We start from the raw sequence: 19,450 nt of genomic DNA on the forward strand, positions 1-19,450 counted from the left end.
AGAGAGAGAGAGAGAGAGAGCGTGTGTATAGATGAAGGGGGAGTGAAGGGTGATCAATTTTTCCTCTGCTGCCTGCTCAGGGTTCCCTGTTCCCCTTCTCCTATCCCCATCTGGTCAGAGAAAACTCCCTGTGTTAGTTTTGCCTTCTTGTCTTTGATCTAAATTTTGTTTCTACTTAAAAAAAAAAGTCTGTATTTATGTTGGAGCTGTACTTGGAAAATATCCAATAATTTTGGCCACTGCATCATGCCCTCCCTGAAAGGGCCTCTCATAACTGGAGGGAAAGAGGCCACATTTGGGAAAGCTCTCGCCAAACTGGGGTGGGGGGGAGTTATGTCCAATGATCAAAATATTATAATAGTAATTTGGGGGGGTGGGGAGCAGCATGTAGCCCAGCACAGAGAACTATGTTGTTCACTAGCTGTGGGATTTTGGATGTCACAAACTCTCTGAAGCTTCAGATTCTGCATTTATAAAATTAGGAGGTTGGGTTCTATCATTTCTAAAGTCTCTTTCAATTCGACAAACATTGTCATTTAGAAAAATGACAAACATAACTGCTAGCTTGAACTCATACTCTTACTTGAAGCTGAAAATGGAACACCATCCCACCTCTTTCTGAGACATGCCAAGTACTCCTAGCTATTTAGTCATTTCCAGTTGTGCCTGACTCCTCATGACCCCATTTGGGGTTTTCTTGGCAAAAATACTGGAGTATTTGCCATTTCCTTTTCCAGTCATTTTACAGATGAGGAAACTGAGGCAAGGAGGGTTAAGTGACTTGCCCGGGGTCATACAGCTAGTAAGTGCCTGAGGCTAGATTTGAACTCAGGGAGATGATGTCTCGACTCCAGGCCCTGCACTCTATCCATTGTACCACCTACCTGCCTGATTCGCTAAGTAGCTAAGCCCATCACTAGAAAGTCTGTACCTGGAAAGAGCTACAGAAAATGAGGAGGGGGTAGGATTCCCTGCCTTCTTTCTATTTTAACTAATCATTCTGGATAATTATTTGCAAAGACATGGTGAGGCAGTGCAGCCTGTCCCAGGTAAAGATGTGAGAGACTGCACAGTGCTTGGCACACAGTAGGCATTTCATATATGCTAGTTTACAAAGATGCTCTCCCACCTCCCCTATTGTAACTCATCTTCCTACCCCTGACAGCTCAGACTGCCCAGAGCACTCCCACCTCTACTTGGGCTCACCATTCCTAGGTTATGTCTGGTCACCACCACCACCACCCCCCCCCCCAGCCATAACTTTCCCCATCCTCCCCTCTCCCCAGTTAAAATGTTCTGCTCCCTTGGTACCAAAATCTCAGCTGTAAGAGCAATCTGATAAAACTCACACTGGAATGGGGACAGGAAGTCTGACTGACTCAGTTTCTAATCCTACCCCTATTGGCAAACCCTCCAGCTTTTTGGTCCTAGGCTTCCTCCTCTGAAATGAGAAGGATGTATCTCCAGGGACCTCTTCCACCCTTTGGTTCTAGGATTCTGTTTCACACTAAGATAAGACTCTTTCACACCAAGCCATTAACAGCTTAAAGTGTTTCCCTCTCCCCACTGTATTTGCCTTTGGAAAGAGGACACCAATCAGGGCATTTCTGAACAGTTTTCTTAGTGTAGATACCTCAAAAATCTGATTAAGCTTAGTATAGACCCCTTCTAAGAAAAATGTTTTTAAATGTATAAAATAAATTCCATAGTATTACAAAGGAAACCAATTACATTGAAATAACATGTATTGCCCCCCCCCCCCCACAGAAGTTTATAGACATCAGGTTAAGAGCCCATGGTCATGGAAAGAGCACTAAATCTGAAGTCAAAAGAACCAAGTTCAAGTGTGGCTCTACACCTTGTTAATCTGGACCTTTCTGGGTTTTTATCTCCTAAATGAGAGGGTTAGAATAGATTCACGATTCTCAGACTTCTTGGTCTCAGAACTCCTTTACACTCTTAAAAATTATTCAGGCCCAAAAAAAACTTTTATATGGGGATATATTATATACACACACATATATATGTAATATAATGATATATGTTACATATGTATATATAATATACACAAATATGTTTTACCATATTAGACAGTAACATATATTTTAAATAATTATTTTAAAATAACCCAAAACATGTTAACATTTATGAAAGATAACTACAATTTCTAAAATAAAAAAAGATTTAGTAAGAAAAGTGGGATTCTGACACAAATTTCTGCAAATCTCTTTACTGTCTGGCTTAATTGAAGACAGCTGGATTCTCACATCTACTTCTGCATTCACTCTGTTGTGGTATGTTGCTCTGGTTGAAATACACGAAGGAAATCCGGCTTTACACAGATAAGTATTTGGGAAATTGAGGAGCATTTTAATAGGCAAATAACATGAAAGTACTATTATGAAATATTTTGACCTCACAGATCTCCTGAATAGGTCTTGGTGACTCCTGGGGGTGTGCAAACGATCTCTGAAGTCTTTTCCAGCTCTCAACAGTGGGAAGAAGCAACATTTCACCTAAAGGAATGTGTACTTTCTAAAATTTTAAGTGAATGATGATCCTCTAAGATCATGTGGGCGAGGGAGAAATCTCTGAATGGTGTGATTTCCCCCTCCTACATCCCTACTCTCTCAATCGTCTACTCATCAAATTACATCATGATGGCAACCACCTACCCTGTTAAAGGTAAGACTGGCTCTTCTGCTCAATAACCTGTACAAAAGAGCACAGCACATCTACCAAGAAAAGTTTTGTTTAAACCAAGCCCATTATCTAGTGAGTGAGGGGTAAAACAGTCCTTTGCTCCAACTTTTATTCTTTACTTCATTTATTTATTCAAAAACATTTATTTATTTAAACAATATGTTTGTTGAACAAATCCTAGAGTATACATTGCTCCAGATCCTAAGTTTAAATAAGATATGATCCCTGCCTTTAGGTAGTTTCTGGTCTAACAGGGTTTAAGATACAAAGTTAGACAACTATGACAGATGAGAAGCCCTTTAGGAAGAGGCCAAAAAAGTGCTGTCAGAACTAAGGAAAAAAAGTGGAAAAGAGAAGACTTTGTTATTGTTTAGCCGTGTCTGACTCTTAGTGACCCCATTTGGGGTTTTCTTGGCAGAGATACTGAAGTGGTTTGCCATTTCCTTCTCCAGCTCATTTTACAGATGAGGAAACTGAGGCAAACAAGGTTAAGTGACTTGCCCAGCTTGAAAGTATCTAAGGCTAGATCTGAACTCTGGTCTTCTTGACTGCAGGCCCAGAGCTCTATTTACTGAGCCACCTAAAGGATAAGTAGGAATTCAAGAGGGAAAGAGGGGAAGGGAGGAGGAAAAATCAGAGAAAAATGGATTGGCATTTTCCCCTTCAATTTCCCACTTTGTATTTTATAGCCATGATCCAAAATGAATACAAGCCACTCTCATTTTCAAAGATTTGCAAGACCTGAGAGCTGATGCAATCTCCAGCTTGGAAGAACAGGGGTTATTTCCTGTCTTGCCTAACAAAAACAAGTTTCCAAAGAGCTACATAACCCAGACAACTTCACACTGATTTCCTGTCAGCCCTTGTAAAAGATAAAGTCTTCATTGGTAGTCAGGTCCACTAGAATGTCAGCTGCTTGAGAGCAGAGTTTCTAGTTCATCACTATATTCCCCTCCCCTCTGCCCAAATCCAGTGTTCTGCACATAGCTGGCATTTAACAAATGGTGAACTGAATTGAATTGAATTGGAATGTATTACTAAGCAGACTGAGAAAACAAAGGAAAATGTTCCCTGTTGAAGGACTGGAGGGACTACCTATGGAAAGGATGTGCGTGGTGGGTTAGGGGGTGGGGGAGAGGTTATGTACAATCATCAAAATATTGTAATAATTGTTTTTGGTCTGAGGAAGGCATGAAAACAGTATTTAATTCATAGCACCCACTTTGTTTGCAGACACACACACAGACACAGACACAGACACACACACACACACACACACACACACACTTATACAACCATACCAGCTGATCATGTTCTAATTAGTCATCTCAATTTATCCTGAAACTTTATTGTGCATTATTTTATTAGTAAAATGTATATCTTTTCATACTCCAAAACTGGCAGAAATGTGACGCATTTGATAAACAGGTATGTAAACCACTCTGGGGCTTCCACAGATATTCACAACTCAGAAAGTTAAAAAAGGAGCTGAAAGGTCAGCTTATCTAACACTCTGCCTAATGCATGGAACCTTTTATAGCATTTCTAACAAGTGGTCATCCACTCTCTGCTTGAACACTTTTTTTTTTTTTTGCTTTTTGGAGAGAGGAAAGCAGGGCAATTGGGGTTAAGTGACTTATCCAAGGTCACAGCTAGGGTTAAGTGCCTGAAGCCACATTTGAATTCAGATCCTCCTGACTCCAGGGCCAGTAATCTATTTACTGCGCCACCTAGCTACCCCCTGTTTGAACACTTTCAAAGATGGGGAACTCAGAACTTAAGAAAATAGCCTATTCCATTTTGGACCACCCGTATTTTGAGGGTACTTTAAAAATTACTAAACGATGCATACTCTTTAACCCAGCAATACCATTACTAGGCTTATATCCCAAAGACAGAGGAAAATGTATGTATGGGTATACATACAAAAATAGTCATAGCAGTTTTCTGTAGTGGCAAAGACCTGGAAACTAAGAGGGTAGGGGGAGGCAGCCCTCAATTAGGGAATGGCTGAACAAATTTATTGGATATGAATGTAATGGAATAGCAGTGCAAAATTAGAAAGAATGAAAGGGATGGCTTCAGAAAAATCCACAAAGGCTTGAATAAACTGATTCAGAGTAAAGTAAGCAAAACCAGGAGAATAATTTCCAGGGCCGGGGAGACTCCCCCCCCCACCCCGATTTATACAATAACACCACTATCCAGACAAATTTAAGGGCATCATCCTATTTGAGGATGGCCAGGTTCTGGCTAAATATATTCTTCTTAAATTACTTATGTTTGTATTTGCTCCATAACTACTTCTAAGACCCCAGATAAAATTCGTAAAGAGCTTAGCACAGTGTCTGGCCCATAGCAGGTATTTAAAAAATGCTTGTTCCCTTTCCCCCTCCCCAATTAGTACAAAATTTCCCAAGCACAATTGTGTATGTAAATGACCTAACAATAATAATATTCATTTCAAATGAATAAATCAGTAACTGTCTGGCCACATCAGAGCAAAAGCTATAGGAAAACTCCATCCTCTAGGTATTCCATTCACACTGGAAGGCCTTGCATGAGGCTGTGATCTCAATGGAAGATTAGAAGAAGGTCTGAGCCACCATGAAGTGTGGGTGCAGGAGAAACACATTTTCTTTCATTAAGAATGACAGAGAAAGAACTTGCATGGGATTTTACACTTGCCATACACATGTGCATAAAAGCTACTCTGAAACTATTCTTGTCATTTTAAAAATAGACATTTTGCCATGTATCAGGATGCAGGAAATAAGAACCACCACAGTGGCAGCCAATTCAAAGAAAAGGAAAGGAAACATAAATCCAGTTTTGTGAGGGATAAAGAAGAGACAGTCTGGAGCAGAGGGAAGAACAATGGACTGGGAGTCAAGAGAGCTGGGTTCTGGTCCTTGTTATACAACCTTTAAGTGGCAGCTAGTGCAGTGACAGAGTGGATAGTGTTAGACATGGAGTCAGGGAGGGCTGTGTGCAAATTCTGCCTCAGACCCTTATGAGCTGTGTGACCCTGCATAAGTCGCTGACCTCTCTCAGCCTCAACTACTTCATCTGTAAATGGGGATAATAGTATCTACCTCATAAGGTTGTTGTGAGGATTAAATAAAATCAAACTTGTAAAGTGCTAAGCGCAGTGCCTAACAGACAATGGGTATGTAATAAATCCTTCCCTCTCACCTTCCTTCCTTCCCTCCTTTTTCCCTTTCTCCCTCCTTTCTACACTCTTTCCTCTTTCTTTTTCCTTCACTTCTATCCTTCATTTATTTTCATTCCTTCCTTCCTCCCTCTCCTTTCCTTTCCCTCACTCTCTCCTTCCTCCTTTCTTTCCCTCCTTCCTTTCTCCTTTTGTTCCCTCATTTCTTCTTTCCTACGCACAGAACTCTGCAAACCTCAGAGTGCTATATAAATACTTGCTTTAGCAAATCACATCTCTCTGAGTTTCAGCTTCTTAATCTTTAAACTGAGAGGTTAGATTAAAACTATGGCTTCTATGATACCTCACATCTCTAATGTTCCATGACTCTATATCAAGTGGCATTTTCAGAGTGACTTTAAATTAATTTGGAGAATATGAATCAGTATGTCGATAAAGTGCTAACTATCTTAGGCAGGGTAAGCCTGTGGAGGAGGGAGAGGAAGAGGAGGAGGAGGAGGAGGGAGGAGGAGGAGGGAGGAGGAGACTTCGGCATATGAATCAGTCAATCAGTCAACAAGTATTTAAGTGTTTCATGTGCCATAAACTGCTGAGTGCTGGGGATACCAAGAAAGGAAAAGTCCCTGCCATCAAGGAACTCACATTACATCAAGGAAGACAACATGCAAATATATGTGTGTGTGTGTATGTACGCGCATATTTACATAGATGCATATATGAATAAAATCGCCTAAGTACCTTCTGAGGGGTAGATTTGTTTTCATTAGTATAGAGAAATCATAGACTAAAATAAGACTGAAACCAGAGGAATCCTTATGAGTGAAAGATAGTTGAAGAAAATTTTGTAACTCTTGAAGTAACTGAACTTGGGGCAGTTGGATCAACTATAGCAAATATTTAGAAAATTGTCCAGCCCTGTGTAAGGGAAACTAAAGAATCTCTTTAAATGAAGATGTCTAAGACTGGGCTTGACACTCATCTTTCTGGGCAGAGAATGCCCAACACAATCTCTACATTTATCATCCCACTTGAGGATTTTAAGACTATGAGAAAGTGACAAGAAGGAGACATAGGACAAAGGTTCAAGCTTCAGCTGGATTTAGAGGTTCCCTGATGAGAAACACACAATAAACGTCTGGCAAATATTCCATGTTGTACAGCTGCACCAAGACCTCATTTCACTTTAAAGGCAGGAAGTGTGAGCAGATGTAACAGAGCTGGAAATAATATCTGACAAGGAAGAAATTCAGAGAACACAGTTCTGAAAGATAAAAAGCACACTGCAAGCAATGTCTGAAGGAACTGGAGATGACTGGCTTGGAAAAGAAACTGAGGCCGAATTACAATCACTGTCTTCAGCTACTTACGCATTGCCCAAGTGAGGAAGAGGAATGAGGCATACTCTTTATAGCTACAGATGGAAGAAGCAAGAGGAATTAATCAAAGTTACAGGGAGACAGAATTCAGCTCAATATAAGACTCAATATAATTTCTGGCAATTAGAGCTGTCCAAAGAAATAAATGACTGGTCCATTTCACCATTCAAACAGACCCTGAATAAGCAGGAAGGAAGCCCTTCATGTGGTAGGATGCTGGTTCTAGAGGACTTCTGACTTCTCTATTTAGTTTATGATTCTATGAGATTTATATTGGGGGATAAATACCCTGGGTTGGGGAGGAAGGGGAGAGAGATATCTAGAGCATTCATCATCTTGGATCCCAGGGGTTTAGACTTGGGCATAGTTATCATCTCACCTATGATACTCATTAGTTTGTAACCATGGGCAAGTCATGTAACCTTTCTGAGCCTCCATTTTCTTATCTGTAAAATGGGGGTAATTCTATCTGTACACATTGCTTACTTCACAAGGTTGCTGTGATGCTCAAAGAAGTTGATGAATTCATTTGCTGTTGTTCAGTCATGTCTGAATCTTCATGACCCTATTTGAGGTTGTCCTGGCAAAATACCGGAGTGATCTGCCATTTCCTTCTTCAGCTCATTCTACAGATGAGGGAACTGAGCTAAACAGGGTTAACTGACTTGCCCAGGGTCATCCAGCTAGTAAGTCTACGAGGCAAAATTTGAAGTCAGTTCTTCCTGATTCCAGTCCCAGGACTGATATCTATTGTACCACCTAGCTGCCCACTGATGAATGCCTAGTGCTGTACACAGAGGAAAGTGATATATCAATGGATATTATTAAATTGTTTCAAAAATACCTTAAAATTCTGTGAATGACACAGCAAACACAGAAAACATGGATAATGGGCTAGATTTGGAATGAGTAACACCTTGGTTTAAATTCTCTGAAACTAGGTACATGAATTTAGTTATAGAAATATAGTTATAGAAAGTTTCCATTTTAGTGGAAGGGAATCCCGACAATGGAAGTTCATCCAAAGAAATGACAGATTATTGACATACTGATTTACTATCACAAGAGGTGGTGTTGTATAGTGGCCAAAGAGCTAGCCTGAAAGGCAAAAGGGCTTGCATGGCTCAAGTACTACCTCTACATAGACTGAATGTATGATACTAGGCATGTCCTTTAAACTCTCAGGGTTCTAGGCAACTTTCTAATACCAGAAAGTACCAACCTGCACTGGTAGAGGCAGTCACAGGTCCAATCCCCCCCCCCCATCCCTATTATTCAGCATTGTCAAAAAAACCAAACAAGTCTTTGAAAGCCCTATGACTGCTGACTAAAAATAATTCTTATATAAATTTATGTGTGTATATATTGTATGTATGTATATATGATTTTATATTTGTTATATAAGTTATACACACATATATAAACTTATGATTGATAAAGTTACAAAACCCAGCTCAGAGCCTTGACAAAGTACAAACAAGGGCCCAAACAGACCCAAATAGTCAAATAAAGCCATCCTTTAGTCAAGTTTGTAGGATGCTAAGTGATCATGTTGCCATCCCTAATTCCCTTCCTCTCTCCTCAAGTTAGATATATTTCTTAGCATAATAAACAAAAACCTCAACTTTTGAAAAAATGTGCAAATACATCTACATATAACCTCTCCAAAGCCCCAGTTATCCACAACCCCACAAACCCAAGAGGCATATTCTGATTCAAGATCTTCCCACTTCCCAATGTTACCTAATGGCATATTTTTTCCAGGTCTTTCTCACAAAAGATCTATGCCTGAGATCCTAGAAGAATCATTCTTAATTCAGACACAAACATGTATCTTAGACATGATCCTTGCCTTCTAGGCATGTACAGAATAATACTAGCACACATAGATCTGTCTCTCCTACTCACAAAGCCCCAGTGGTTCCATATTACCTCTAATACAAACTATGTTTAGCATTTTAAGAGCCCTTCACATTCTGGCTCCAAACAACCTATCCAGGCCTTTTATACACTACTACCCTTCACATGCTCTCTTCTTTTATATATGAAGCATCAACTTGCTGTTTCATCTCCTGTCTGGGTGCCTTTGCACATGTCTGAAATGTATACCCTTATTTCCACTTCTTAGAATCCCTAGTTCAATGTAAAGCTCAATTTAAGCACCACTTCCTACATGAGGCCTTTCCCAATTCTTTGGGTGTTCATGCCTTGATGTACCCCCAAATTATCTTTTACTTGCTTTTATATACAGGGTCCCCAAAAAGTTCTCCTCCCCCCAAAAAAACTTTAGCAGCTTAAAATAAGACTTTTGGGACGTACTGGTTTTTTGTATTTATATTTATATATGTGCATGTTGGCTCAACTGTTGGAACGCAAGCCCCTTAAGGCCAGGAACTATTTAGCATTTTGTCTTTTTATCCCTAGAACTTGTTAATTAAATAAGCATTTATTGAATATCTTTTTAATGACCAATTTGAACCAGCATCATGAGCAACTAATAATTGCTCACACTTATAAAACACTTCACTGTTTTTAAAGTGTTTCATGTACGTTATTTGATTTGATCATCATAACTCTATGTCTGTTATTATGGGGGGTAGAAATAGCAGGGACAATTGAAATCTGCAAAGAATTTTTTAAAATGCATTTTAGATTCTACCTTCAAATTCCTTCACCACCAACCACAGTTTAACCAAAGATATTAATAAAGACTATTTGATTTGTATTTTATCTCTTCAACATCTGGAAGTAGAATCAATAGACAACGAAATGGCCAAGGGCAGAGAGGCTCAAAGAGAGAAGAGCCTAAATCACTTAGTAGGAACACTGGTCGTGCAGGCAAGAGATTTAGGTTCAAATCAGCTGTGGGACTATAAATAACTAACTTTTCTTTCCTTACTCAGGACTTCAATTTCCACTTCTGTAAAGTTAGTGAGACAGAACAGATGACCTCTAAGGTCCCTTCCAGCCAATGAACCTATTAGATGTTTGCAAGGAAGACCATATTAAGACCAGATATAGTCTTCTCCAATTCAGTAACCTAAAGTTAACAGCTTTTAAGGCCAACTTGACAACCAACAATTGTCTATTTAAAAACCAAGGGATGGGGCAGCTAGGTGGAGCAGTGAATGGAGCACTGACCCTGGAGTCAGGAGGACCTGAGTTCAAATCCAGCCTCAGACACATAACACTTACTAAGTCATGTGACCTTAGGCAAGTCATTTAACCTCACTTACCCTGCTTTCCTCCCTCCAAAAAAAAAAAATCCAAGGTATGGCAAGTGTCATATGCTTTTGGTGATGTAGAATCTTATTGTCAGAAATCCTCTCCTTTCTTCTAGGCATTGGACAGATCCTATTGACAATCAAAGCTTTCTTAGAGTGGCAAAGGTCAAGAGATTCTCTTCATTTGGAGGGTTTATCTGGGTGAACAAAATCCCCACATCCTACCAGCACAACCCTTTCCAGTTAGCACTGCAGACGCAAACAATAAAAACAAAAACCCAACACAACATAGGAAAAGCCTGGTAATACTTCTAGTTAGCCTCTAAGGAGGTATTACTTGTACTGTTTTTAATGTCACATGTAAATTACTGATATCAGAAAAAAAGCAGGGTTGCATTATAGAAAAACATACAGTACCACATCAACCTGAGGGCCATTGCTGAAACCACTGGTGACCAGAGGCCACTCTTAGATGTAAGCCAGATATGTCTTTTGATAGGCCCTAAGCTGAATTCTTGGGCAGCATGCTTCCTGCCAACCTTTCTATACTTATTTCTTACCACAGTGTTTTCCATTTTTGTTTCACACACTGTTCCTTGAATTCACCTTCTATTCCTAACTTCACAATGCTGATCATTCCATTGCCTCTGGCTGAAATAGTGTCTCCTTCCATGGATGTTCACTTCGGCCCTCAACGGAGATAAGAAGATTCTTTGATATTCATTTGAAGATGAAGGAGTGAGTCTTAAGTTATCACTTCTATTTTTTAGAAGTGATGATAAGAGGGGTGGCTAGGTGGTGCAGTGATTAGAGCACTGGACCTGGAGTCAGGAGGACCTGAGTTCAAATCTGGCCTCAGACACTTAACACAAAAACTAGTCATGTGACCTTGGGCAAGTCACTTAATCCCAATTGTCTTCCAAAAAGCAAAAAAAAAAAAAATGATAAGGAATCCAAGTAAATTACCCATACCATCTTCTAAGACCCTGAAATTAAACAGACTCCAGACAAGGACATGAGAGAGAAAGAAGAGAAGAAATCGTCCAATACCCACACCCTCCCAAAGAAACTAGACCAAAGCCATATATGAATGTGGACCAGTACAAATTCAGCAGAACTGGGAATTACCTAATGAATCTGAGTGGCAAAGGAAATTAATCCAGGCAATAAAAGTTATCTGGATAATTCACACAAATGGAGGATTGGGGCTCTGAGCTATATGAATAGTTAGTTTTGAGTAATTCATTTAAATGCATCTAAATAATATTTCTTTATTGAGTTCCTCTATCTTTGAACCTGTGCTGTGTTGTCCACCATTTTTATCCATGAAGTCATAGATGAAGTCATAGATGGTATACTTATGAAGTTTACATATGACAAAGTTGGGAGGGGCATCCAATGCTGGATGACAGTCAGAATCCAGAAATAAGACAACAGGGTAAACCTTATAATATGAAGAAACAGAAGAAACAAATGGAAAATCCTATACTTTGGGTTCAAAAACTGAATTTCACAAACATAAGGAGGGAGGCATGATAAAGCAATAATTCATGTGAAAAAGGCTTGGGAGTTTAAGGGGATAGTAAACTCAGTTTAAGTCAGTAATGCTACAAGACAGCCAAAAAGGTTAATTGAATCTCAGGCTGCACTGAGGGTTAAAGTGTCAAGAACATAAAAGGTGATCATAAACCTGGGGCAGACAACATCTGGAGTGCTGTGTTTTGGTCTGGCACCTCATTTTACTAGGAACAAAGATAAACTGGAGTATACTTAGAGAAAGGTAAATAGAATGGTGAAGGACCTCAAGATTATGTTAAATAAAAAATAATCATAGGAACTGGGGATTTTTTAACTTGAAGAAGGAAGACTTAGGTGGGGTAAGGAAAATATCTTCAAGTATTTGAAGGGCTGTCACAGGGAAAAGGGACTAGGCTTGTTCTGTTTAGCTCCAGAAGACTGAACTAAGACCAAAGGATAGAAGCTAAAGAAAAACACAAATTTCAGCTAGATATAATGAAATACTTACTAATAATTATGACCTTTTCAGAAGTCACATGGCTACCTCAGGAGATAATGGGTCCCTTCTCATCAGAAGTCTTCAAAGGAAGGGGATAGTACAGAGGGTATTCAAACAAGAAGGTATGAGTTGGACTGGATAACCTGAGATCCCTTCTCACTTTGAAATTCTGCGATTTTCTAAATCAAGGAATTGAAGGAATTCAATATGATCAGTTTTATTTCTAAACTTTGTTCTCAACTTCCTTAATCTTTTCATCCTCCACCCTCTAACCCACAGACTGAACTACTAGCATAATCACTAGCATATTAAGATTACACTTGGAAGGAACACTCAGCTATGACAATAATTCATTAAAACCTATTTACTCAACCCTGTGATCTTAATTATTTGCAGCCTCAATAAATAGAAGGGTACATTTTTCTTTACTAGGTTTGAAGTTTTCACTTAAGCACATTTTGAATCTAAGTAGCATCTCCAAAAGGATTACTGGATGTTTTTAGCACCAGTTATTCTTTGCCTTGAATCATGTCAATTCCTGAGTTCCTGCAGTCACAAATTACAGGTTGGGTTGGCCTAAAAGTCTAAAAGTCTCTCATTTCTTCCTGCCCCAAGTGGTGATGTAGCCTCAGAACATTTCAGTGGCCAGGAGTTAGGCTGCAGGTCACTAATGGATGGATGAACAATACTGATAGGTTTAAACATGTCCCCAGACAAATGCAAGTTTCTGGAAATGTCCCAGTGGCTCCCTTTATCCCCATCACTGTAGGTGTGCCAAGGTTCTTTCTTCTCTCCTCTGTTCTTCTCATTATATACTCTCATGAAAAGCCCCAATCACGACTATCTACTTACATTAATGATCCCCCAATCTTGAGTCCAAACTTTGCTCTAGTTCTGCCTCTCTGACTGCTTTCAGTACCTTTCTAGCTGGGTATCCAGAAGTCAATTCAAATTTAACATGTCTGACATGGAACACATCTTTCTCCATAACTGGCTTTCCCTCCTATCACTCATATTTCATTCAATGGCACCACCACTTTCTCGGTAAGGCTCACAATCTTATTTAATCTTCTTTTTATTTCCTTCACAAAGTCAATACAGATAAATTTTGTCTACTCCTTAATGTCTGCCATATTCATTTTTTTCTTTCCATTCTCATTTCCTCACTCTCATTCAAGCTCTTAATCTTACACCCAGAGAAGCCTCTAACTAGATGCTCTGACTCCTTCCCCTGTACATGATCACTAAATAAGCTTCCTAAAATATTGCTTACATCATGTCACTTCTCTGCATGGAAAACTTCAACAGGTGCCCAATGACTACAGGATAAAGTCTAGGCTCCGATTTTTGATTTTTCAAGACCACCATCACTTTGTTCATCTTCAACTACCATCCTACAATAAACCTTCCATTCCAGTAAGGTTACTGGATCCACTCTCCCTAGACTGTGTTTTTGCTCATCCTCAAGTCCAATGGTCATGTTGTTTCCACTATCTGAAATGTCCATCTCCCCTCACTACCCCCAATTCAAACCTTCTCATGTCTTTAAATCTCAGTTCAAATTACACCTTCTCCATGAAATGGAAAGAACACTGGAATTGAATTCAGGGTACCTAAGTTTGTATCCCAATTCTGCACCTTATTACCTATATGACCTTGGGCAAGTCCTAAGGCTCAGTTTACTCATCTGTTAAATAGTGGGCTATCCTGGGGAATCTCTAAAGTCTCTTCCAGTTCTAAATCAATGATCCTAAACATACCTAACATGGCCAGAGCAATATTTTCCTCCTCTAAAAACTATTCAGTGGGTACTTCCCAGATACTTCCTTGTATTATTGCTTAACTTTTCAAAGTAGGGTGTATGATCCTCCCCAACTCTTCCATAGATTCTTTCATGACAAGGACTCTTGATTTATCATTGCATTCCTCAAAGTGCATACAAGTGTTCTGTAGCAGTTGTATACAACAAAATTTTTTGAGTAAATGAACATAGACAGTGGGAACAGAGGATCCAAGGGATGCAGGATTTTTCAGTCCTAACACAATGCTTCCTTGGAATGATGTCAATCTAAATGATGTAACTAAGTTACAGGTCAGCAGGGAGTGGACAGACAATTACAATTAGAGGTGTGATCTGAAATATTTGGGTGGTTTTGGTGTCCCTTCTGCTTCCATTGTTGACCTGCACTGGGGTAAGGAAGAGCTGTGATCCCTCATCCAATATTTGGCTGACTTACATTTTCTTCATATCACTTACCACAACCCTTCCCCTAGACAAAGACAGTTTGTTCCCTCCCTGCCATGCTTTGTCCCACATCTCTTCCTTTCCCTCCCACCTTTAACCCACCATTGAAGAACCAACTCCTTGGCTAGCAAACTCACCCTTCTGTTACCCTCAATATTTATATTAACCATTATGCCCTTTTCAGTTAACCCCTCAACCCCAGACCTGGTTACATAACAGCCTCTAATCTAAAAGTCATTGTTATTAATAACAATTTGATACCTGGTTTGTAAGAGTCACTTTATAAGCCAAGTTCTTTGTTCACACCCAGTTACTTTCTTTAGTACCAAGTATTTCATCCAAACATTCATCCACCCGTTCAATGAGCATTTAAGTACTTACTAGGAACTCCCAGTGCTATGGAACACAAAAATAAATAAGACTTTCCTTGAGGGGCTTACAATCTAGGAGAGAAGAATCATAGACATAAACCAGAATATGATAAACTGGACATATGATGAAGTTCATGCAAGAAGCACAGAGTGCTAGGAAATCAGATTAGGGAATAAATGATACCTTTCTTTTTTTTTTTTTGGAGGGCAATTGGGGTTGACTTGCCCAAGGTCACATGGCTAGTTTTTGTGTTAAGTGTCTGAGGCCAGATTTGAACTCAGGTACTCCTGACTCCAGGGCCGGTGCTCTATTCACTGAGCCACCTAGCAGCCCCTAAATGATACCTTTCTGAAGGAGTTTCCTTGAACACCACTAGATATTAAACAATATGAAAAAAATGCTTAGGGGGTATTATGTTTATTCTGGCATTTCTGTCTCCTGCTCTAGTACAATAAAAAGGACACTGGCTCTGGAGTCAAGATGATCTGGATTCAAATCCCACCACTGATATTTACCTCCTGTGTGATGTTGAACAAGTCACTAGCCATTCCTGGACCTCAGTTTTCTAATCTTCAAAATGTAGGGATTTAACTAAACAGCCTCAGAGATCATTTCTTGATGTATGAGTCTAAGATTTGTGATTTAAAGAGCTTAAAGGCAGGCAGATAAGATAATATGAGTTCTAAAATGGATGAAATCAGCTGTTCATTATAAAATTACAAACAAGGAAAAGTAATGGCTATACATCATTATGTATATATCTTAATTAACTTTTATGGTTTTCAATGGCTTTATAATATTAATCTTTTGTAAAGGAAGACTTACAGGCAAGGCAGAAAACTTCTTCACATATTAAAATTCAGGTTATATGTATGCAACTTCCCAAAAAAGTAGTTTATTCAGTCAAAAGGAAGTTGGGGGAAAATTTACCAAACTAGCTCTCTGGCGGTATTCAGACAAGCACAGCTTGATAGACTGACTCAACTATCTTACTTTCCAGTTGAACCTGGGGTTGAAGAATAAATAGAGTAATAAGACCCCCTGGGGAACTCACTTTGGGTTGCCTAAATTCAATCTAACAAGCACTTAGTCTGTGCAAAGCAATGTGTTCCTGGGCTGTTTCTTCTTTGAACCAAATTCCAGTCTGCTCTATGCAAACCATTTCTCATCAGGCTTGGTGTTGGGATCCTCCCATTCCTACCATGTCAGCTACTGCAATGCTGAGCTACCTCTTCCATCTGCAGGAACAATGGGCTGGGGTGGCAGGTGTAAGGGAGCTTATGCCTGCCACGAGGTGTTATTTATAGATTGAAGGTGTTCTCTGCTGTTAACCAATCCTTAAGTCAGGATATTAATCTATTTCCTTCAGCCTCCTATCTCTCTGACAGATTGAGTGCTCCTGGGAGAATAGGAAAGATGACAGCATTTGGGAGTTTGACAGATTTGTCATTTCACTGGTATCATGTGTCCTTTTAAAGTATAACCACTTCCTAGCTGAATTTTCTTTAAAGCATAGTCATTTAATTTCATCAGTATAAGATAACAGATTTGTAATTAACTGTATAAAAATATGCACTGTCCCTTCCATGAGGCATCTGGATAGTTATGCTTTTTTTTTCTCCCCTTAAAAAAAAATTGTTAGTCATTTTGCATTTTAGCCGTTCTGTCGAGTCAGGGAGACTGATCTCAAGCATGCAATGAAGTTTCTTCACTTGAAAACTGTTTAAAAAATACATCTGCATAAAGGTTAGTATCCAATCCTAGTCCCTGACCAAGTCTTCCCAAAGAATAAAACACTTTTCACTTTGAACACAGTAAGTTAAAAAAAAAAAATAAGTTCCTAGACCCCACCAAACCCCCCATTTTAACCACCCTCCCCAATAAGATGTGTTGTTCTTCATTAGGAGACAGGGACTGACATCATGATTTTATTGTCACAGAGAACTCCTGGGTGAGGGAACTCCCTTTACCAATGCAGATGAGCACCTTCATTGCAATTTTTAATCCTGAGTGAGCTCTGAGAGGGTAAGTTACTTGTCCAATGCAACAAAGCCAGTATGTGTCAGTCAGGAACCTCGAACTCAGTTTTCTGGCTTTGAGGCCAGCTCTCCATCTACTATGCCAAGAGATCTCTGCCACTGCATATCATCTTTTCAAAATGGAAGCCATCTGCCTCTTTTGCTGAATGAGCACTGCAGTCCAGCAACCACTCTGTCCCTCCAGCATCCAGCTACACACAAGTTACAGCCCCACCCCCACCGAAAGGATTCCTCTCCCCCCCCCCACACACCTAGAACACTATTCAAAAAAGGGTCCTCATTGCAACATTCTCTGAACCATCCAGAACAGATCAGAACCAGCTGGAGATCGATTTCTGGTACACTCAAAGTGTGCAGGTACATGGGGGAGGATAGAGAGAGGAGGGAAGACAGTGAGGCAAGGAGAAAAGAAAGGAAGGAAAGTGTTAGAAATGAAAAGGAATGTCGGGTAATTCACTTTTTCTTTCACTATTCAGAGCTCTAACATTTCTTGACTTTGTCTCTTGCCGCACTACCCTCCCCCCTCCTCATTTTTTAATCTTCTTCGAAGATGATTCTGGAGAAAAATGTGTGTCTAAGGGTAACTAGACTTTGCTACAATCTGCTATTTATGCCTGGGAGAGACTACATTATAAGGTCTTTTCTCCAGCAAATTCTTCAGACACTTCCCGTGGCTTCTGGGAGGCTAAGAAGCCCAGAGGTGCATGGGGGTGGGGTGGGTGAAGGGTGGATAAGAGAGCTGCCCTGGACCATGGAAACCGCCTAGTAGGGGAAAGGTGGGTTACTCGTGCCTGAGTCCAGTCAGGCATCGAGCCCCCACCCAAGGAGGACGCGTGGGAACAGCACGAACTTAGGAGTGAGGTACGGGGCGCGGGATCGTCCTCCCTCATTTTTTTTTCCACCTGGATCACTTAGCGCCTGCTGCATAGCCTGCCTTTGGGAGTCGCACGTGCTGTGTGCAATCCCGTGGCGTCAGGAAAAGCAGTGAGTGGAGCAGTCGGGGGCAGGGAGGAGAAGCGCACCGCGAGGAAGCCCCTGGGCTCTCGCGTGGGAGGAGGGGGGCGGGGTGGGGGACTGCGGTCCCTGCTGCAGAGTCTCCTTGGAAGGGACGGGAACACGTGACAAGCCGGGGCTCCTGACATATCTGGCCTCTGCTTCCCAGCGTCGGGCTCCCCGGTCCCAGCCCCAAAGCTTGGAGAGCTCAAAGACTGGCCCGAGCGTCTCCGTTCCCTGTACCGCCCATCTCTAGGCTCCAGAAAGAGCCCTGGGGAACTGGCAGAATAGAGAGGGAGGATAACAGGGGACGTTTCCATTTTCCCACGCTAGCAAGGACCCCAGCCTAAATTAGGGCTAGGCTGCCCCCGCCCCCACCCCCATCCCCGTCCGTTCCATCTCCAAGCCTCCAACCTGGACGGAAGAGCAGGAGGACTAGGCGGGGGATCCTGGGGTGCGGACACCGGGGGCCTCCAGCCCGAAAGGGATGCTGACAATGCTCCAGCTCCACCCACTACGCCCCTGAGGGCCAGCCGGCCGCAGGCTGCTCCCTCTGTTCCCCCCTCCCACCCACCCGTGCCCTTGCGGCAGTGCTTGCCTAGGTGAGATTCCCTTCCCGTCCCTGCCTGGAAAAGTAAGCGAGCGAAGGAGCGAGCTCACCTCTGGAGCCCGAATCGCTCCCGGCTTCCTTATCCGACATGGTTGCGCCTGGCCCGCACAGCCCAGAATGAAAAGCTTCCTAGCCGGCCCCGGCGTTTGTCCGCGGCTTCGTTCCTCTGCTCGCAGCTCACTCTGGGGTCTGAGCCATTGGGTAGTGCGAGGCTCCTCTGACGCGGAGGCGACGGCCCCTCCTCCCCGCCTCCTTCCTCCTCCTCCTCCTGCCTCCCCCCTCCCGCTTCCCCGCCTCCCGCTCCTGCTCTGGATACAGAAGCTTCTGCGTCGGTCCAAAGGAGCAGCCCCTGAAAGTCTCCACTTCTCTTCCCACCTCCACCGCAACGCCTCGCTCCCTGCGCTCCGCCCAGTGCGCCGAGCCAGAGGGAAGTCTCAGCGTCTGACCCTGGAGCTCCAAGCTCTCCTTCCCGTCTCCCTCCTCCCTCCTCTCTCCTTCATCCCTCCTCCTCTCAACCTCTTTCCTCCTCCTCCTCCTCCTGGTCCTCCTCCTCCTCCTGGTCCTCCTCCTCCTCTCTGCAGGGCCCCTCCCATTCGAGATTCTTTTTCTCTATGCAGCTCACCCCCAACCCTGTCCCCACCCCGCGCCTGGTCCTTGACCAAGAGACCCTCTCAGCTAGGATCTGAGTCTGACCCGGGA

The 19,450-nt window shown here is 41.7% G+C and overlaps 1 protein-coding gene across 1 annotated transcript in view; it reads right to left on the minus strand.

Annotated features, from left to right (window-relative positions):
- Positions 1-19,085, minus strand: part of HSPA12A (heat shock protein family A (Hsp70) member 12A) — a 98,699-nt gene extending 79,614 nt beyond the window's left edge. The window contains exon 1 of the mRNA XM_069099037.1: positions 18,802-19,085. Within this exon, the coding sequence (XP_068955138.1) occupies positions 18,802-18,841 (40 nt within the window). The 5' untranslated portion in view covers positions 18,842-19,085. The remainder of the gene's footprint in view (positions 1-18,801) is intronic.
- Between the last annotated feature and the right edge of the window lie 365 nt (positions 19,086-19,450).

The sequence above is a fragment of the Petaurus breviceps genome, unplaced genomic scaffold, assembly GCF_028583685.1.
Source record: "Petaurus breviceps papuanus isolate PSGF00001 unplaced genomic scaffold, PetGlider_PUasm1.0 37, whole genome shotgun sequence".
Classification (NCBI taxonomy): Eukaryota; Metazoa; Chordata; class Mammalia; order Diprotodontia; family Petauridae; genus Petaurus; species Petaurus breviceps.